The following is a 22801-nucleotide window of genomic DNA, read 5'->3' as shown; positions in this document are numbered from 1 at the left end:
GTGCCTAATTATGTGTCATTATGTGGACCAGCTGGTCAAATTGTGCAATATCTGGATTTTTAGGAGCATTTAGATTTTACAATGGCTCGATGTTGAACTGCATGGGAATGTGGAACCAGGCATACTAGTTGTCAAGGTTTTTGTTTACCACATCTGACCACAGCAAGGAAGGATTGTTGTATTGTGCACCAAACACATTGTAACACCTTCGCTTTTACGCCTGTCATCAAAGAACAAGTAATTCTGTGTCATCTCACCATTGGTTGGAAACTAGCAGCAGCAGGACTAGTGAATTGCCACCCCTTGTGTAGGCTGCTGTTGACATCACTGCACAGATTGCAGCATTTGAAGGGGTGCTGTGACTGGGATATGTGGACTGCTGACAAATGGCATCACATTGTGTTCAATCATCAAACATGGTTGTATACTACTCTGGATGACCAACATCAGAGTGCAGGGGGGTGACCTAGAGAAAGGAACCATTTTCCTTACATCTTGGTGAGGCCCAACGTTGTTAATCCTGGCATGATGGTGTGAGGAGCCATTGGGTATGATGTGAGGTCACAACTGGCAGTGAGTGAGGAAACTTTGATGGCATAGTCGTACGTCACAGACGTGCTGCATCATCATCTTGTGCGACAGTATTGTGATGCCATTTTTCAACAGAGAAATGCTCGTCCACGCGTGGCAAGTGTCTGAACTGTCTGCATTATGTTTCGGTACTCCTGTAGCCAGCAGGATCACCAGTTTTGTCCGTGATAGTGAGTGTGGGCTAGCTTGTACTTCTACTCTGACCTAGTGCTAGTATCCTCGATAACCAGGATCAATTACAACATTTGTGGGGCATCTTGTCTCAGGAGACAATTCAGTGGCCTTATTGCATCCTTCCCAACCAAATCAGCGCGTACATCTAGGCCATGGGGGGGTAGTAACTGAACTCGTTCTGCCAGGTTATTTGTCTCTGCGATAATGACAGATACCATCTCAAACCTGTAAGTTCCATTTTGTGTGCTCTTTCCCTTCTGAGAGCTTCACTATTTTGTCAGACAGTATATTTCAAGGGATACGTTTGAAACTTACCGTTAAAACACTGTTTTTGAGACTGTCCTCACTAAACCTTTACAAAAAATCTAATGAATAGTGGTAATTTCTGCAATAGTTTTTCTTAATTTACCCTTTCTTGTTCATTTTTTTCAGTGAGATAGTCTTCATGAACCCTGATCCAGACGATGAACCTTTCCTGACATCATTCACCGTATTGGCAGCAGATGGCTTTTCTACTGCCATATCAACAGGTTAGTGTCGATAACAAAAATACAATTACTTTTTTGCTCCAATTAGAGGTATGCTTTTCTTGAAAGGCGATTTTGTGTACCATATTATGCTGTAGAAGTTTTACATTACGATGCTCTATCTTGGTGAAAGATGTTTGAAGCATAAGAAATTATTTGTACTGTAGTATTTATGATGATAAAAGCTGTATATTTGGTAAATCACACATGACATGAGGGTTTGTTTCCATGGGGTGGCACAGTTCCACAGAGTAATGTAATTGTATTATTTTACCTGGTGGTGATTGGTTGGTCAAAACTGGTGGAGAATAAAGATTTATTGTATCAGCAGCTCTTGGCGGTACTTAACATTCTTAAAATATTTATGCTGTGTGTGTGTGTGTGTGTGTGTGTGTGTGTGTGTGTGTGTGTGTGTGGTACCACCAGCACAATAGATGTTGCTCAAAGATAGCAAATTTTGGAAATCGGAGTTGTTGGTTTTGTGTCACAGCCTGACATAAACTAAGCAGTTCAAAGTTGTGAACAACATAGTGTATGGAAACCCTGATGCTAAGTTGACAGCCAAAAACATGGTGGAGTGAACATTACTGCAGTTGGCGACAGGATTAATGGTTTCTAGTCGCACAGCATACCAGGAATGCTGCATTGTCAACTCAGCTGGAAGTGTGTAAACGGTAACTATGTTACAGACAGCTGCAATAGTGAAAGTTTAATCTATGTTGCTACAGTCTGGTTCATAGTGTGCTACAAACCGTCTCGTGATAAACGTAGTAAGTGTACCTGATAAATATGTGATACACATTGTTATTGTTGTCTTCAGTCCTGAGACTGGTTTGTTGCACCTCTCCATGCTACTCTATCCTGTGCAAGCTTCTTCATCTCCCAGTACCTACTGCAACCTACATCCTTTTGAATTTGTTTAATGTATTCATCTCTTGGTCTCCCTCTACGATTTTTACTCTCCACGCTGTCCTCCAATGCTAAATTTGTGATCCCTTGATGCCTCAGAACATGTCCTACCAACCAGTCCCTTCTTCTTGTCAAGTTGTGCCACAAACTTCTCTTCTCCCCAGTCCTATTCAATACTTCCTCATTAGTTATGTGATCTACCCATCTAATCTTCAGCATTCTTCTGTAGCACCACATTTTGAAAGCTTATATTCTCTTCTTGTCCAAACTATTTGTCGTCCATGTTTCACTTCAATACATGGCTAAACTCCATACAAATACTTTCTGAAATGACTTCCTAACACTTAAATCTATACTCGATGTTAACAAATTTCTCTTCTTCAGAAACGCTTTCCTTGCCATTAACAGTCTACATTTTATATCCTCTCTACTTCGACCATCAGCAGTTATTTTGTTCCCCAAATAGCAAAACTCCTTTACTACTTTAAGTGTCTCATTTCCTAATCTAATTCCCTCAGCATCACCCGACCTAATTCGACTACATTCCCTTATCCTCGTTTTGCTTTTGTTGATGTTCATCTTATACCCTCCTTTCAAGACACTGTCCATTCTGTTCAACTGCTCTTCCAAGTCCTTTGCTGTCTCTGACAGAATTACAATGTCATCGGCAAACCTCAATGTTTTTATTTCTTCTCCGTGGATTTTTATACCTACTCCGAATTTTTCTTTCATTTCCTTTACTGCTTGTTCAATGTACAGATTTCAGGGACAGGCTACAACCCTGTCTCACTCCCTTCCCAACCGCTGCTTCCCTTTTATGCCCCTCGACTCTTATAACTGCTATCTGGTTTCTGTACAAATTGTAAATAGCCTTTCGCTCCTTGTATTTTACCCCTGCCACCTTTAGAATTTGAAAGAGAGTATTCCAGTCAACATTGTCAAAAGCTTTCTCTAAGTCTACAAATGCTAGAAACGTAGGTTTGCCTTTCCTTAATCTTTCTTCTAAGATAAGTCGTAAGGTCAGTATTGCCTCACGTGTTCCAACATTTCTGTGTAATCCAAACTGATCTTCACCGAGGACGGCTTCTACCAGTTTTTCCATTTGTCTGTAAAGAATTCGCGTTAGTATTTTGCAGCTGTGACTTATTAAACTGATAGTTCGGTAATTTTCACATCTGTCAACACCTGCTTTCTTTGGGATTGGAATTATTATATTCTTCTTGAAGTCTGAGGGTATTTCGCCTGTCTCATACATCTTGCTCACCAGATGGTAAAGTTTTGTCTGGGCCGTCAGTAGTTCCAATGGAATGTTGTCTACTCCCGGAGCTTTGTTTTGACTCAGGTCTTTCAGTGCTCTGTTGAAATCTTCACGCAGTATCGTATCTCCCATTTCATCTTCATCTACATCCTCTTCCATTTCCATAATATTGTCCTCAAGTACATCGCCCTTGTATAGACCTTCTATATACTCCTTCCACCTTTCTGCTTTCCCTTCTTTGCTTAGAACTGGGTTTCCATCTGAGCTCTTGATATTCATGCAAGTGGCTCTCTTTTCTCCAAAGGTCTCTTTAATTTTCCTGTAGGCAGTATCTATCTTACCCCTAGTGAGATAAGCCTCTACATTCTTACATTTGTCCTCTAGCCATCCCTGCTTAGCCGTTTTGCACTTCCTGTCGATCTCATTTTTGAGATGTTTGTATTCCCTTTTGCCTGCTTCATTTACTGCGTTTTTATATTTTCTCCTTTCATCAATTAAATTCAATATTTCTTCTGTTATCCAAGGATTTCTACTAGCCCCCGTCTTTTTACCTACTTGATCCTCTGCTACCTTCACTACTTCATCCCTCAGAGCTACCCATTCTTCTTCTACTGTATTTCTTTCCCCCATTCCTGTCAATTGTTTACTATATGCTCTCCCTGAAACTCTGTACAACCTCTGGTTTAGTCAGTGTATCCAGGTCCCATCTCCTTAAATTACCACCTTTTTGCAGTTTCTTCATTTTTAATGTACAGTTCATAACCAGTAGATTGTGGTCAGAGTCCACATCTGCCCCTGGAAATGTCTTACAATTTAAAACCTGGTTCCTAAATCTCTGTCTTACCATTATATAATCTATCTGATACCTTCTAGTATCTCTAGGATTCTTCCATGTATACAACCTTCTTTTATGATTCTTGAACCAAGTGTTAGCTATGATTAAGTTACGCTCTGTGCAAAATTCTACCAGACGGCTATCTCTTTATTTTCTCTCCCCCAATCCATATTCACCTACGTTTCCCTCTCTCCCTTTTCCTACTGTCGAATTCCAGTCACCTATGACTATTAAATTTTCATCTCCCTTCACTACCTGAATAATTTCTTTTATCTCATCATACATTTCATCAATTTCTTCATCATCTACAGAGCTAGTTGGCATATAAACTTGTACTGATGTAGTAGGCATGGGCTTTGTGTCTATCTTGGCCACAATAATGCGTTCACTATGCTGTTGGTAGTAGCTTACCCGCACTCCTATTTTTTAATTCATTATTAAACATTCTCCTGCATTACCCCTATTTGATTTTGTATTTATAACCCTGTATTCACCTGACCAAAAGTCTTGTTCCTCCTGCCACTAAACGTCACTAATTCCCACTATATCTAAATTCAACCTATCCATTTCCCTTTTTAAATTTTCTAACCTACTTGCCCGATTAAGGGATCTGACATTCCACGCTCCGATCCGTAGCACGCCAGTTTTCTTTCTCCTGATAACGATGTCCTCTTGAGTAGTCCCTGCCTTGAGATCCGAATGGGGGACTATTTTACCTCCGTAATATTTTACCCAAGAGGACGCCATCATCATTTAACCATACAGTAAAGCTGCATGCCCTCGGGAAAAATTACAGCTGTAGTTTCCCCTTGCTTTCAGCCGTTCGTGATACACATTACAGAATGGAATATGTATTCAATCTTTTGCAGCCATAGTGAGATGAAGAGAAACCGGTGATACAGATTCTTGCACAGCAGACTGGATTCTATAATAATGTTCAGAACTACTTTCTACTTTACAAACAGCTTGACAAGAAGGTAAATGTAGTAAGAAACGTACAAAATAAATTTACATTCCATTCACATACCTTTTTATTCAGATGTTTCTCTGCCACTGTCTTCAGAAATGGAATCACTAGATGTGGGTGCCAGATTGATAATTAATGAATCCATTCTTTCGTCACTAACAGCTTCTTTCCAGTAATTTTTATGCAATTTTTCTGTGTTACATACACACACTTCCCAGTCATTCATAACTTCACACATAAAACACAATAGAACATGCAGTTGTGACGGAACATTACACAGTACGAAATATGGAAACAGACTGAGTGCTGAGTGGCTAGCTGTGCAGCTGATAACAGTTCATCGCCGGTCCAGAGGCCACAAATACCATTGCGGACTATGATACAAGTAATGAGACCTTAAATCGGTACCAAGGAACAAAGCCAAAATTGTCTTAAACACATGCACAATCAGAGGTCAAATTATTCAGGATATCTGTGTAGCAAAGGTTTCAGATGAGATATAAACTAATGGTCCATCTGCTGCCCCAGGTATTTAGTTACTGTAACAGGCTGCTTAGAAACTGTGTGTACCATATTTCACAGACTATTAGGGGCACTTTAATTTTTAAACAATTTTTTGAAAATAATGTTTTTACCATTTTTATTATTAGATTGCAAAACCAGACTACAAAAATTCTTAGTTTATATGACCCTTAAAAATCTTTGAAAATTGTCATTTGAACCCCCTCCTCCTCCTCCTCCTCCTCCTCCTCCCTCCCCCTCTCCCCCTCCTCCTTCTTCTTTTTCTTCTTCCTCTTCATCATAGTTGTTCTCTTCATATATGATATGATCTTCACTGCCATCAAGAGCATTACTTATGTTGCACTTCTTGAAAGATTTGAGGATAATGTCTTCTCTCGCTCTAGACCATGAATGTTTTATCTACTGACACACTTGATTGATTGTAGATTGTTTTAAAGCTTCCTTCAGTGTTAATACATGTTGGGTTTCATCTATAATTGATTTGTTTAATTCCTCTCTCATATAAACTTTAAATTGTTTGTTTATTGAGACGTCAAGAGGTTGCAGTTGTGAAGCAAGTCATCCTGGAATAACAGCAAGCTCTATATTTCCCTGTCTCTATTTCTCTTTCACAGAATTTTTCAAATGGCTTCTAAACTGATCTAGCACAGGAAGAGAACTCCTCTTTAATAAAGTACCTTTCCTTCTCTCCCACCCTCTGTTAATCCATAAGTTCATACTAGCCTCGTCCATCCAACCCTTGTCATTTACGTGAACAATACTGGCGGTATTTCAGAAGGTTTTGGCATTGTTTTGTGCTTGAAAATTATGATTTGGTTTTTGTTTGCATTCCAAGTCCATGACGCTTCATAAACCTGTAGCACCAACCCTTAAAGTCTGTTAAGTTCCATTGTAGTGCTAGCTTACAAGCGTATATTTGAATCATTTTTGTATTAATTCCAATGCTGTTTTGACATTGTCCTTGAGTCCATTTAAATATGTCTTCTTATAGTTTGTCATTTTGCATTCAATCATCTGTTTGCACATTTAGTCTTTCTCAGTTCTGCTTTACTAGCCCACCAGCCATGAATAGTTTTTTTCTGTTGATGGAGGGTCGAAATGCCACTTAGCTGCTCTTTTTCCATGTTCTGCATATGCTATTACTTGCAGTTTCTAGCCTATACTGTATGATACCTTTTATTTTTTCCATTATGAAACTAGCTACTAATGAAAGTATTGTATTATTACCAGTAACACACATCACTTTCAGTTCAAGTTCATTGGCACTGTAGACTGCAATGACACATGGGCTACACAGTTTTCTGGGTTTTTGATGGCAGAGTGTGAGGGGGCAGTGTTAGAAAGCTTGTGAATCCTTGCAACTCATGTTCATCACATCGGTGCACTGCTGCTGCCAGTTGAATCCAGTATTGCCAGATAGACAGAGGTTTCCTGTAGCATCAAATATAGGCCATTTTTAAGACTGGCAGGAATTTTAAATCAAACACTGGACATCTTTATATTAATTTTGAGTATGACGCATCTGAATTTTGGAGGCAATTTTTCTAAGAAAAAAGTGAGTTTTATAGTCTGTAAAATACAGTGCATGTCTGTATTTGTGTGTGCTGTTAAAAATCAATATTCTGTAGTAGAGTTGACACCAGCTTTCAACTGTGAAGCGCAAGCAGCAGCAGATGAAAACAGTAGTCTCCGAAAACCCATATTGATAATGTTTTGTTGAATGGTTGTAGACGACCCAGCATTGAAATCTGCAGCAATTTATGGTAGGGTCATACTTCTGTCACACTGGACGATTCTCTTCAGTCAATTTTGGTTCCATTCTTCCAGGATCTTTTTCCGGCCGCAGCAATGTCAGATATTTGATATTTTACCAGATTCCTGATGTTCATGGTACACTCATGAAATGGATGTATGGGAAATCCACTCTTCATCACTACCTCGGAGATGCTGTGTCCCATCGCTCGTGTGCCATCTATAACACCACATTCAAACTCAATTAAATCTGGTTAACCTGCCACTGTAGCAGCAGTAACTGATCTAACAACTGTGCCAGACTCTTATTGTTTTATATAGATGTTGCTGACCACAGCACCGTATTGTGCCTGTTTACATATCTCTGTACTTGAATATAGGTGCCTATACCAGTTTCTTTGGCACTTCATTGTATATTTAACATATCAGACATTGACACACATGGTCCCCTAATTATTTTGAGCAATTTGTGTGTGTGTGTGTGCTTTCCCTCATTCTTGGTAGTATCAGCTTTCATTATATCCAGAAAGGCTAACCACAGCCCTCAGTTGTGTTTGTAGTATTTTTCCATTAATTGGCAGTGAGCAAATATTAAATCAGTTGTTGATCTTCCCTTTCTGAATCCATGGTGTACATAGCCTGAGACAACTGGGAAATTCAGGAAAAACCCTGTAATTTTTGCATCCAGGAAAAAGTGGGAATTTTTTGTTGTTTTTAGTTTTCAATTAAATTTTTGTAATTTTGCAGGTAAGAACTGATAGTCTAACAAAGAATTTTACTTAAGCCTGCTACTGCAGCAGTAAAACATAAATGAGAGAAGAATGCCAAAATGAAAGAGTAGTTGCAAAGAAAATGCGCCATGTTCAACAATAGAACACAGTGCACACACAAGCGTCTGCCAACAGCAAAATGTATTAAAGGCTTTAGGACGAAGACTGTACAATACTTCTCAACAATAAATTGCATTCTATGAACATGGCATCACAACTGTTGGCGCTTCTAACAGCTTGGGATAATATTGTGAATAATGGTTTGAGAAGTGTTGTACTTTTGAAGTAAGTTTCGTTTTACACGAGACGAATTATGTTACATGTGAGAACAATCACAGTGTGTTTGACCCTCATTCAAAACTTAGCTTTGGGGGCAAGTCCATAGAATAATTTTCAGGCCCAGAAGAGCAGCCATTCATGCCGTTATTTAAAATTTTACCGGTTCATTTGTGTTTGATGTATCTTGAAGGGTAACACATGCTAAAAAAAGACCAGGCTTTGAGATTGGTCTTTCATATTTATTTTAGTTCTTTCGTAGATTACAAATTATGCAATAATGGTGTAAGAAAGTGTAATTATCCTTCAGAACAGTGTAAGGTGAGTTCTTGAGCAATGTCACACATAATTGGCTGTTCTCTTGAAAGGTTGGAGTGCTCAATGGAATATGTATTCAGCCAGGTAACCACAAACTGTTCAGTGCACAACAGTGAAATTTATAATCATGCTTGTCAAAAATATTCGGCTGCTGTGATTTAAGCTGTGCTGTTTTGGATCCTGCTTAATCACACCCTCAGGAAAAAAAAAGCAAAACATTTTTGATGACCAATATTGCATGTGAAAGCTTAGCTTTCCTTGTAGCAATACTGTATGTATATTAATTTAAACCATAAACTTTGCATATTTGTGTGTTCATGCTTTTTAACAGTGATGTTGCTATTGGCTGACTACTACACATGTCCTGTGCTCTGAATATCTGCTGTCATTTGCTGGCGAGAGCGTGTGACATAAGCTATGATTGACTAACAAAAGCGCTTCACACAATGCAATCTCAATTTCAGTGCTATGGAAGCTACCGTGCTGTATTTGGTGGAATTTGTATTTATACATAATATGAAAATATGCAGTGTACATGTTGTCACACATCAGAAGTCTTTCCAAGATGCGGTGTTTTCTGCTGGGTTTCATTTCTTAAAGTGCTGGGAAGTTATAAGCTAGTATGTAAAACTTTTATCATTCAAAGGATTTATAAGTTTTATAGCACCAATGAAAAGTATACTATCACTTAACACAGAAAAAAATGTATGTTCACCCAGGGTGTAGTGTATTTTCACCCGACAAAAATGTATTTTTAACTGGGAAATTGGGGAATTTATTTTCTTTGTCTGCATATACACCTTGTGAATCTATACTCTTGTTCCAGGAGTTTTTCTTCCGTGAGGGTTGTGATCATATGCTCTATAATTCTTTCATTAAGTTAAACCACTGGAAATGTTGAGCTGATACCTCAAATTACAGCATTTCTATCTATATCCTCTCTTCACATTTGGGATTGTGATGTTCATTTTCCAATCAGCAGGTATCTTCCCTCCTTTCCATTCCTTACAAAAGAGTCTGTAGATCGATTGTTTTCCCGCAACTTCCATGGATTTGATCATTTCTCCATCCCTTGACCGCTTGACTGTGAGCAGCTTGTCAAATTATAGATCTGTGCATCCTGTACAGGGAAGACAGGAACCAGGGATTGCTCAGAGTATTAACCAATCCTCCTAACTGACAAGTTCGAGGTTCACGTTTTGGGGAAACCTCCTTTTTCGTGCATCATGAGGAGACAAATGCAGAAAGGGTAGGGGCCTATTAATTGTTGGCTGTTCAAACATACGGCGAATACTGGTATCTCTTAGTGAAATGGCAGGAAGGAACACCAGGTGCACTCTCTGTGTATGGCTGGGAGCCTAATTTAACATATTGAAGAGGCTATCGCGGCAGCCATTGAGGAAACAAATGCTGGCAACTGCAAATTATGGTTCATGTTGGAACAAATGATGGCTGTTGTCTGGGCTGTGACATCATATTTGGATCATCCCAGTGTCTGGCAGAGAAGGTTGAGAAGACCAGCGTTGTGGACAGAGTTTCAACAAAGCTCGCAATTTGCAGTAGAACAGTTCATAATGGGGAGGGGGGGCTCTCCTTGGTATAAAGTCACTGTAAAGAAGTTTCTGAAGAAAAAGACTATTGCATAGTAGGTGTGATACAGAGCATAGGGCTATAAGTAGGAAGATGCCAAATAAAATGTGTTTAGCTGTCAAGAGAGCAGTGCATATCACCTTCAGTGAATACCCTAGCAAAGTATTGTTGAACAATCTACCACAAAACCGTAACAAATTTGTAGCATATGTAAAGGCTGTTAGCGGCACCAAAGTTAGTATCCAGATACTCATGGATGAGACAGGAACTGAAAATTAGGGTTGCAAAGCAAAAGCAGAAATGCTTAACTCCATTTTCAAATGTGCCTTTATGAAGCAAAAAATATGAGAATCGCCCAAATTGAATCAACATACCACTGAAATATGAGTGAAATAATTGTTAGGCTCAGTCGTGTTGAGGAACAGTTGAAGTTGTTAAAACGGAACAAAGCTCCAGGGCCTGGTGAAATCCCTACCAGATTATATACAAACAAAAACCTGTGCTCCACAGTAGTAAAAAAGCACAGGTCATAACTGTTTACAAGAAGGGTAGTCGAAGTGATCCACAAAACTACCGTCCGGTATCCTTCACATTGTTTGTATGGAATCTTAGAACGTATTCGAAGCATAAACATAGTGATAATGATATATTTCGAACAGAATGACCTCCTCCATGCCAACCAGCATGGATTCCAAAAACAATGATCATGTGAAACAAAACTTACACTCTTCTCACATGACATACTTTTCAGCGTTGGATCAATGCAGTCAGATAGATCCGTAATTCTTGATGTCTGGAAAGCATTTGACTCAGTACAACATTCACACATATTTTCAAAAGTAAGACAGGGTATCAAGTGAAATTTATGACCGGATTGAGGATTTTTTAGTAGGGAGATTGCAGCGCATATCATTTTATAAGGAGAGTCATCATTGGATGTAAAAGTAATTTTGGATGTGCCTCAGGGAAGTGTGTTGGGGCACTTGCTGTTAATGTTGTATATTAATAACCTAGCAGACAATATTAATAGTAACCTCAGACTATTTGCAGATGATGCAGCCATCTGTAATGAAGCACTGTCTAAAAGAAGCTGCATCAATATTCAGTAGGCTCTTGATAAGATTTCTAAGTGATTCAAAGGTTGGCAGCTTGCTTTAACTGTTAAGAAATGTAAAATTGTTCATTTCACAAAACGAAAGAACATAGTGTCCTATATAATATCAGAAAGTCACAGTTGGAATTAGCCAACTCGTGCAAATACCTGAGTGTAACACTTTGTAGGAATATGAAATGTAAGGGTCTCATAGGCTCAGTCGTGAGTAAAGCCGGTAGCTGACTTGAGTTTATTGGTCAGGGGAACCATACCAAATAGGACTAAAAGGCCATTTTGAATGTATACAGAGAATGGCAGCATGAATGGTCACAAGTTCGTTTGACCCACGGGAGTATGTTACTGAGATGTGGAAAGAATTGACATGACAGACTCTTGAGATAAACATAAACTGTCCCTGGAAAGCCTACTTACAAAGTTTCGAGAACCAGCCTTAAATGATGACTCGAGGAATACAGTACAACCCCCTATGTATCACTCACATATGAATTGTGAGGGCAAGATTAGATTAATGATGGCATGCAGAGAGGCATTTAAACAATCATTCTTCCTGTGCTGCATATGTGAATGGAATGGGAAGAAAACCTAATAACTGGTATTCTGTGCCATGCACTTCAGTGGTTTGCAGCATATAGATGTAGATGTATATTCAACATCATTGCAAGTTATGTCTGTCCCATTGCGTGAGTCAGATGAATGTAACACAACACTGTCTTCTTGTGTACACTGTATATAATTTACATTTAACATCTCATCAAAGTAAGACTTCAAAGTTTCTTTAATCATATAACATCCACAATGAAATTTCCATTATTACCTGTTAGATATTTCGAATGTTCTAGTTTTCATCATCCCATATATCATTTTCTTATTTCCATTAATTATCTCTCTCAGTTCATCATTCTTTGTGTTGGCCACTTCTCTTGTTCCTCTGGAACAACTAGCCTTGCTTGATTCTTATTGATTCTGGATTGTTCCTTATTATGATCAGTCGTGTCTCTAAAGTGTTTCCTAAACATGTTGTTCTTATTCAGGACCACAGTTCTAGTTCTGTCATTCCACCATCGAGTTTCCTTCCATTTTCTTGTGCCACTGGTTCACCCACAGACCTTCCAGGTTATTGGAACAAGATTTCCTTTCAGATCTTTCCATTCCTCTTTGGCTGTTTTTGTGTCTGACCTTGGAAATAGTCTTGACATTGTCTTGGAACGTTACCACTTTATCACTGGCCTTCAGTTTCCATGTCCTGATTTTTTTTTCTTCTGTGTTCTTCTTACTTATTTTAGCTTATTGAATCTGAAGTGGCCAATGAGGAGTCTGTGATCTCTTTCCAAGGAAACACTAGAGGTCACTTTACCATCCAACAGTCTATTTTGCTTTCGTTTCTCTATCAGAATACGTCTATAAGATATATGTGGTGTCTGTTATTTTGGACATGTTCAAACCCCAGTCCGTCAAAAAATTTTCAGCTAGCCCCATTGATACAAATCAATGCCGACTGGTAACTAATGTCTTTAGGTTTAATGATCTTATGGCTTTTTAAATTTTGAAACAGAGTTCCCTACCACAAAGTTCTTTTTCGTAGTGAAGTAATGGAGTATGTTATCTGTAGGGTTCCCTGGACCACCATCCATGTTAGTCTAGAATATTCTCATACCCACCTCTTGCAGTCCCCACTTGGGCATTCATATCACCCATGATAATTCGTCCAAATGAGGTTTGACCATAGCATGGTCGGAAAGACATGGAGGGATAGAATGTGAAATGTGGAAATGCAAAAACAAGCTCAAGCTGTAAAGAGTTCAGGACAAAAAACCTCATAGCATCTGAGATGGTATTGACATACGTGACTCATGGATGCTACCAGCTATCGAGAGTAACATATGATTTAAAACTCTGAGACAGTTTCAGGTACAAGTGTAGGGTGATATCTGACATTGATCAGAAAAAACATATGTGGACAGCTTCAAAGAGGCAGAGTAGTTGAACTGTAATTGCTGGAGGAGCCTCATTCACCAACCCAACAAATAATATAGAACTACTTGGGATGGGGACAGTGGTGATGGTGGTGGCATCAGCGCAATATGTGAATACTATCCTTTGTGGAAACATGACAACTGATGGGAACAGTCTTCTCTTGTTTGAAACAGCAGGATAATCCTACAGGCTAGACATCTTTTATTACTCTTTGTGATCAAATAACTTAGTTTCAACATGAAATTTATGCATTTCCTGATATATTTACCGGTTTACAAGCTTGGAGTATAGTTGGCTGTAATTGTCAAAAACTGGCTGTATTTCAGTAAGCAAAATGTATTTCTCCTTCAAGGCTTGAACTGTAAGTGTGACTTCTAGTGGTGTGTAGAACTTCATACTGTACCTGGACTATAATTACAGTCATTGACAGCTAGTAGCTAACATACCAACAAACAATCAGAATACAAGCATTGTGACACCTTCTGGTCTCTTCACTGTTTTTGTTTTCCTCCACTAACTCGGGCGCCAGTTAACATGATCAGTTGCTGATAATACTTACAGCTGCTAACCTAATCATTAGAATTGTTTTCGTTATTTGTCTGTGCTGCTCTGAGCAGAATGTCTGAAGCTATCACAGGAAAAGTACAAAAGAATGATAAACTATTGTGATCCTAAGTAGTGAACTTAATAGCGCACATTCACAGGGGGCTGAGTAAATCTAACCAACATGGATCCACTTTGCACATGAGAGTACTGGTAAACTATAACTTCCTGCTACTTGCTCTAGTATAATTTTCAAAAGTAAAAGTGTCATAGTGTTAACTATGCAGCTATTTGGTTTGCCTTAAAAATATTCCTCTGTGGTCACCATAATGGTCTTAAATGGGCTATTGTGGTGGTTGTCAGGGTAGGCAAAATCGGCCGGTGCATTTCACCTGGGTGTGACTATTGCAACGGGGAATCATGAAAGTTTTGGGGCACCATTTGAGTTTGTAAGTGGGGGACTCCTTATATGCGTAAGGAAAGACGAGGAAGGAATCACAGGAAAGAAATGGATAGAAAATGGGAGACACTAGTGAAGGACAAAAGTCGTATGGTTTCGGGATGGAAAAGAAGGAAATTGTTCAAAAACTTTTAAGCTAATAAATTCTCTCTCTCTCTCTCTCTCTCTCTCTCTCTCTCTCTGTCTCTGTCTCTGTGTGTGTGTGTGTGTGTGTGTGTGTGTGTGTGTGTGTTTACACGTACTTCCTAGTTTTAAAGTTAGTGAGGAAACAGTATGAGGCTGGCAATGGAATCACATGAAAGATGATGGGTAGGGTTATCCGCAGTTTTTTTTTTTTTTTTTTTTTTTTAAGATAATGGTCACATGAAGTTTTTTTTTCAAGTATAAAAAGTCATTGTAAGCATAATTCTTAACAGACATGTGTAGTGTGTATTCCCTGTGTGTGTTGAAAAGCTTAAGGGGGGAAATGTAATTTTTTGCAGTTTTATTGATTAATGTTTAGAAGTAATTAAGACTCATAAATTTAGGTGATATGTAAGATGTACTTCAGCTTAAAACAAAACTTTTTAAAAGTACTTTCCTTTCCTATTTACAGGAGCAGTTTCTCAAACAAATTATGTGTTCCGCTCTACGCTCGTGTTAACCCAGTATTTGGTGCAATACCTGCGAAAACAAATCGACAATCCATCTGTCACACTCACATTGCCTTCGAAAAGAGTACTACAGACAATACGGACTATGTGCACTTTAGAATTTCCAGCAAATTGTGCTGAAGAGAGTGAAGGCATTACTGCTATTTTGTCATCATCAAAGGTGCCCGAGGCAACTGTGAAACATTTGAGTAAGTAATTTTCCCACAGTTTTAATACATATATATATATTTTATTTATTTTATTTTTTTTTGTGTGTGTTTGCAGGGGGGGATGCATGTGCGAGTGTGTGTGGATTGGTCTTTTGGACCTTTTTGTGACGCCATAATTTACGACTGTTGTAGTTTATTGCTCTCATGTCAAATGAAAACAAAACAGATTTCTGTGGCTGGGAACTATCGAGTGAATTAAAATCCATTCGTATAATTACCGAAGGATGAAATATGTTATTAGTTTCAGGTTTTATTTTATTTCCACCTTTCTGACAGTCGAGCATCAATCGCCTTGCAGAAAAATGAAGTTATTTTTGTCATTTTGCTAAAGTAATTTGGCTTTTATTAATCTTTTCCGCTGAGGCAGTCAATTTATTTGAAATGAAGTATTTAATTCCTCACTATTGGTTGGTTTCTACTGTTTTCTGCATTTCAGGTGCTAGTTTTCACCTTCTAGCACTATGCCATAATAAAGAACCAAACATGAGATAATACACTGCTATTACTCCCAGAAAATCTACATCCGAATCTGGAGGTACAAATGTACATTTTAAGCCGAATTATGCATTTTAGTATGGTTCACAAAATTCTGATGATCTTTGAGTATCTTCCAATGTCTTGTTTCTTTTATGACATAATTTAAGATCTTTTAATGTTTTACACATACGAACATATGGGCTTCCTACATCGTCGTAGCTGTGCAAGCCTGGTGACACCTGTTATCTGGAGCTCTCTGGCTGCTGCTGAAACAAACTTATTTATAACAGGTCGCAGGAAAATACTGCAAATTGTTGTTTGAAAAGCATTACTTTCAAAGTAAATTTCCTTTTACGCAAGGTAAACTGTGTGCAAGAATGTATGATGAATTTCTTAAATCAGAGCATTTGAGTCCCATTTAAAAATCAACTTTTTGATGACGACTATTTAGAATAATTTCGAGCCCAGAAGATCAGACTTTTTAGTCATTGTTAAAGATTTTACTGGCACATTTGTATGATGTACCTTAAAGTGTAACATGCACAAAAAAATTCAAAATTATATGTGAAAGCTTAGCTTCTCTTGAAGCTTCTTAATCTCAGAGACTAATATTATATGTGAAAGCATTTCTTTTCTTATAGCAACACTATGTATATTAATTTAAACCATAAACTTTTCTTATTTGTGTGTTCATGCTACTTGACAGTGATGTTGCTATTGACTGACTACGTCACGTGTCCTATACTCTGAATATCCACTGCAATCGGCTGGCAAGATCACATGACATGAGCTATCACTGACTTACTTCAAAGTGCATCGCAATCTTGATTTCAATGCTTCAGAAAGTAACGTGGGGTGTTTGGTGGAATTTGAATTTATGTTTTCATAATACAAAAATATGCAGTGTACGTGTTGCTGCACACAAGACATCTTTCCAAAACGTGTTTTTTTCCCCCTGAGTTTCATTTTCTAAAGTGCATTCTATGTCATTGTATAAAACCATAACCAGTCAAAGGATTGATAAGTTTTACACTTTAGAGGAAAAGTATACTGTCACTTAACATGGAAAAAGTGTATTTTCATCTGGGAAACTGTATTTCTAACCAGATCAGGGAAAAATCCAGGAACTCTTTTTTTTTTTCCTCCTCATCCACGTATACACCCTCGATTAACAAAAACATTGATGGCTGTTAATACATTAGAATGTCTTAAAGTTTTGTTTTCAGTAACATAGTAGTAAAATATCTAATACATAAGTTGGACCTACTTCCAAGAGCGGAACAACCCTAATGTATGAGAACTACTGCTACTGACCAATCATCGTGGTTTTTTTGAACAAAGTACAGTTTTTAGGTTTTTTAAACCATGATCTTTCTACTGAAAATGGTTTAAAAGAGTTTGTAGAAGACATTCATTTTTTTTTAAGTGCGTCGAAAATAGCTACTTTTAGAAAAACTGTCAACATTGCCCTCAGTGTGGGAGTTATTGGAAAGCAGTAGGAGAATAATTTTTTTTATTCTAAGATCCTGTTTTGGTAAGTTTATATGTGCAGAGTTTCAAGTTTATCCCGCAATTTCTTTTGGAAATATAAAGAGATAAATTTCACATTTTTTCGTGTATATTTTTTTGACCAACCTTGCTTCAAATTATTCACATCAAAAATGGTCAGGTAATCCTTTTTTTTTTGTTATTTTACATAAGAGAGCATAAAAGTTGTAAAAGATGGCCTAGTTTTGTTTCTTTCGAGATAATATTGCCAGAAATATTATTTCTCAACTTGCAGGTGCACTGCTGATAGCTGTGCTATTGAGTCAAACAAATGACTATATATCTGAAAGAATTCAATTAGTGATAGTAAAACTTTAACAATGCTCACTGGGAACATGTGCAAGTGTTAACACACAATTTCAGGAACTTTTTATGAAATTAAACCACTCGGCATGGAATGGCCCAAATGTGAAATAACCAACAAACATAATCCTATGGCTAAAAATAGATGCTAAGTATTATCTTCACTTGTGAAGGACTGGTACTTATGGTAGCAGACAAATCCACATAATTATTTCCAGAATTTAAATATCCTGGTGTACAAGTTGCATGTAATAGTTTCAGAGTTCCCTTCTCCATGATGTGATATTACAAGACACACATCTACCACACAAATGCCTCATTAGAGAGGAATTAAAGAACATAACCCCAGTCACCACCATAAGTGTTACATAATGTAAATAGACCTCAATTTTATTTTGCACACGTAATGTGAAGTAACATTAAGAGCTATTGCCCATCTTTAATGATCTGGATATTGAGGATACATCTGTCCACATACTTGTGCAACACGTTACAAATTTGCACATATTCACCTATTAAAGTTTGGGTGTGCTGATACTTCACAGAAAAATATCTTAGGGCAGATACCAAGTTCTGGGCAGTTTCATTACACTGTTGCTACAGCAGCTTTTGGCCATTCCATAAGTGCAACACATAGTGAAATTGAGGCAGCTACTCCATTTTTTCATCGACTTTTATGGAAGCAAACTAGATTGCTAGCACAGTTGACTTCTATGCAGGAGAAGTTCGACTCAAATTCCCATTTGGCAATAAAGATTTAGAGTTCCTTAAATTGTTCAGGGTAAATGCTGGGACAGCTCGTTTGGTCGGGAAGGGAAATGCCTAATTTCCTGCCGTCTAGGGACTCAGAAGTATTTTTGTGAGTATGTGTGTAGTGAGATGGGTCCCCAAGCCATTTAGTTGGTTGGTTGGTTGGTTTGGGGAAGGAGACCAGACAGCGTGGCCATCGGTCTCATCGGATTAGGGAAGGATTGGGAAGGAAGTCGGCCGTGCCCTTTCAGAGGAACCATCCCGGCATTTGCCTGAAGCGATTTAGGGAAATCACGGAAAACCTAAATCAGGATGGCCGGAGACGGGATTGAACCGTCGTCCTCCCGAATGCGAGTCCAGTGTGCTAACCACTGCGCCACCTCGCTCGGTAGCCATTTAGTACTTCTTCCATTCTTGTGCTGTAATTTTACACTCTGACCACATCATTTCTCCTCATTATTCTCTTGGACACATTCCCTGCTGACAACCTACCTCATTTGTGGGACATCAATTCTGCCTTATCCCTCCTCCCTCTTTGTTCCCTTATTTTACACCACATATTTTGGTTAACTTATGTTCAGTCCCCTTATCTGGTTTTGTGCTGCATCGTTTCAGTATTTTTTTTTTTGGATTGTGGAGGCCCTGTGAGAAAGGTTGTTCAGTACACAGTGAGGTGAAAAGCCTGTGTGTGGGGTCATCAGATAACCTTATGGTAGTAGTCTGCTGACCCCACAGAGGTAGCACTATTTATGCATGAGCTGTCACCTAACCGTGCATGCTGCGGAGTAGATGTCTGTTTTTGTAGAGGCATTAGGACTCTGGGCACTGGCCACTGCTCTAGCTTGCCTTTGCTCTGCCTGGGTGGTACCCATGGGGAGACACTTTATTCGGAGCAGGCAGATATTTGGTATTGTGAAATGACTGAACTTATCAGATGGTGGCAGTGAAGCTCTGGCAGTCTCTTCAGACTGACTACAATTCAGTGTTAATTGCTACAACTCTAGAAACCTTCCCTCTTTGGCTACAACATGGCAGAAAAACAAAACAAAGTGACTTGCAGACAGTTATTCCCCTCAGCTCCTGGTTTGCACCTGAACATTTGGAGGGTCCTTTCCCTCTACTAACCCAATATTTTTTGTGGAGAATATGGGAGATGTGTTTGGCAAAATCTCTTCCCTTTGCAATTTATGAAGTAATCCCATTTTGATTAAGATGGCAAATCGTGCCAAGTCCCAGGTGTTACTCTTGAAAACAACTTGCTGACATATCTGTTACCATTGCATTCCGTAAGAACCTCAGCATGGTTCAGGGATCAATTTTTCACCAGGAAATAACACTGCAGACAGATGAACACAAACATGTGGAGAGGTGAAGGATCCACTTGTTGAGACCCGCCAGATAACAAGGCAAACATCAGTGAATTCATCCTCACTTCTTAGGGAGATTGGCTTCCATAAAAGACCTAAATCATGTGTTACTGCTGCAATGTGAAACCATATTTCCTACCCCTAATGAGGTGTATTAAATGCCAGTCATGTGTGCCCGGGGTACATACTAAATGATTTGTGGAGGCTGTGCTCGTCCACTTGACAAAAGTTCACCATGTGCGCTACCACCTGTCTGTAGCAACTGTGTGAACAACCAACCCACGTGATCCTTAAAGCCTTCTAACCTACAAAGGGAACCCAAAATCCAGAAGTTGATGGTTACGGGTCACCTCTCATATTTTGAAGCTTGGAGAAATTATGATTTTTTAAATCTGGTATTGATGATATTGACCAAATCAGAGTTGGCAGTAGCTGGTGTATTTACTCCCTCATCATTGATGTCCAGTTGTTGTGCAAATAGAATTGACCATATGGGCAATAGACATTCCTCTCATGGTTCCTGTGGCATCATGTGTGGGAATCATTCCATGCATCCAGTCGGAGAGGCAGCATCCTCGTCCTGTATATTGATGACAAGGCTCTCTTTTTGGGAATCCTCTCTTCAGATTCACACAGATTAGAAATCCACACTAGCCATTGGCTGAAGAAGGAGCCACAGCTTGTGGGGTCACAGGGCTTCCTGCTCTCCTTCTGTTCATGCACTCACAGCAGATAAGCCCTCACAAGAATCTCTACTGCTAAAAGTTGTGAAAGAGGGGGAAGAGGAGGATGTTCATTGACATTGTTCCATTCCCACATGTGACAAACACTGAAGTTGGGGTGTGACCTGCCAGGCCTCTTCAGGCCACACACCGTCAGGTGGCTTGCGGAGTATGGATGTAGATGTAGAACCAGAACACTGTCAGTTTGATGATCCAGTGGATCTGCAATGGATGTTACTGTCACCTGCCAGAACTACAAAAACTAATTTCCTCTTGGTCTGCGATCTGTGTTGCTATCCAAGAAACACAATTCAGCGATGATCATTCCCTAACTCTTCTTAAGGTTACTGTGGTTTCTTTCAGAGCCTCAGAACCATATTTGGCCCTAGAGAGCATCAGAAGGGGTCTGTACATTGGTTTGTGTAGATTCATCAGTGAGTGTGCGGCGGGGCGGGTTGTTATCTCGCTATCCTTTAAACAATAAGTCCACTGACCAAGGTAGGTTTCAGGTTGTCTGTCCCTTCACTCTGCGATGTAGATACTGGTTTAGCCGACAAATGCAGTGTTGACAAATGCTCGACTAAATACCTACCGCACACAAGCCACCAACTCCAGTCCATGGGCAGTAGCTGAAAGTTAGTTAAACAATCAAGTGTTCGGGATTCTTGCATGACTCGTTTGAAAAAATGTCTGAAATTTCCTTTTAGGTGGTTTATTGTTTCTAAAACAAGAAAAATGTCTATCAAATCCGTATTTAATATCCAGACACTAATTATGCAATGTTACTGTCTTTGTAACAAGTTCTCGCCCAAAAGCAGGCAGAAGAGATTTAGTCCGACCCAATATTTTAAACGTTCTTAACAGTCTCTGACCCATGACTCTTTGCAAGTTAACACAATCAGTTGTTCAGAAGTCTTCTTGTATGGAAGTGCTTGAAAGAATGTCTTGTAATTTGCATGAAACGTGTCAGACAGAGTTTGTACCACTTGAAATGTTCACACGTGAAATCTCCTAAAATAAATCACTCACAAAGCTCAACCTTTCTCAAAATACTCAACAATGTAGTTGCTTTTCATCAACTACACGAGAACTGATCAAACTTGCGGGTTTGTTCCTTTTGGTAAAAATTTGATTAGTGCGATTTAACACAGAAGACTACTCCTGAATGACTATATTGAGTGTCAAGGCAGCTTCATTGGGGAAGCCATTAAAAGTATCTCGCATTGAAGTCCGCACTAAATTTTGAGCTTCAGTAAAACATTGCCAATCTTGGAGATTTTGTGGTCTTTTAAATTTGACACACTTTTTTCGTTGCTTCATCTACAAAAATGAGAAGAAAGATTAAGGCGTAATGTCTCGCATAACTCACATAGGGCAAGCCTGGTGAAGGAGGTTAGGTTTGTTGGTGGTTAAGGGACTAAATAGCGAGGTCATCAGACCCTCGAGCAAGGGATAGTTTATTATGCAGTCTTGTCATCTTGTTGTAGCTTGCAATGGGGCCGGGAGGAGAGCAGGTTTCGGTTTTCACATTTGCACAGCTGACACTGGCCACTGGGCTGAGCGAGCTGTTGTACTTGCTGTGTGCAGTATGTTACATGTACTCTGTGGATTTGAAGAAGTACTATCAAATATTAAGCAATATTTTTCATTCTTAGTGTATCAAATTCTAAGGATAATAGAACCATACTGCTAAAATTTCAAATTGATAACTTCACTTTTTCGGAGATATAAATTTTTACCTTAAACACACAATAAGCATTCTGTCATTGTGAAACCGAGTTAAGTATTGTAATGTATTCATCTATAGCATCAACTGAAACTATAACCTAGAGGATAGGCTCATGAATCAAATTTTCCGGAATTTTCTTTAGTTTTATTACCATAGATTTCTGACTTAATTAACAGTACATTGAAAAATTATTATTTCATTGTGTTTTCAGAGAGGCAGAAAGTGAATGGAGGACATAAGTAAAGTGAGAATGTGACATTTTATTACAACTCACAAGGGAACCTCCCCATCGCACCCCCCTCAGATTTAGTTATAAGTTGGCACAGTGGATAGGCCTTGAAAAACTGAACACAGATCAATCGAGAAAACAGGAAGAAGTTGTGTGGAACTATGAAAAAAAATAAGCAAAATATACAAAGTGAGTAGTCCATGCAAGTCTTCCCTTGACTGAAAAGTTAAATTT

The 22801-nt window shown here is 38.8% G+C and overlaps 1 protein-coding gene across 1 annotated transcript in view; it reads left to right on the top strand.

The window, feature by feature from the left end:
* Positions 1-22801, top strand: part of LOC126184314 (E3 ubiquitin-protein ligase UBR4-like) — a 128402-nt gene that overhangs the window by 17913 nt on the left and 87688 nt on the right. Inside the window, exons 2-3 of the mRNA XM_049926690.1 lie at positions 1198-1295; positions 15176-15421. Of these exons, the coding sequence (XP_049782647.1) occupies positions 1198-1295; positions 15176-15421 (344 nt within the window). The remainder of the gene's footprint in view (positions 1-1197; positions 1296-15175; positions 15422-22801) is intronic.

The sequence above is a fragment of the Schistocerca cancellata genome, chromosome 4 (assembly GCF_023864275.1).
Source record: "Schistocerca cancellata isolate TAMUIC-IGC-003103 chromosome 4, iqSchCanc2.1, whole genome shotgun sequence".
In the NCBI taxonomy this organism is placed as follows: domain Eukaryota; kingdom Metazoa; phylum Arthropoda; class Insecta; order Orthoptera; family Acrididae; genus Schistocerca; species Schistocerca cancellata.
The sequence above is the reverse complement of the archived record's forward strand: the minus strand, read 5'-3'. Positions and strand labels throughout refer to the sequence as shown.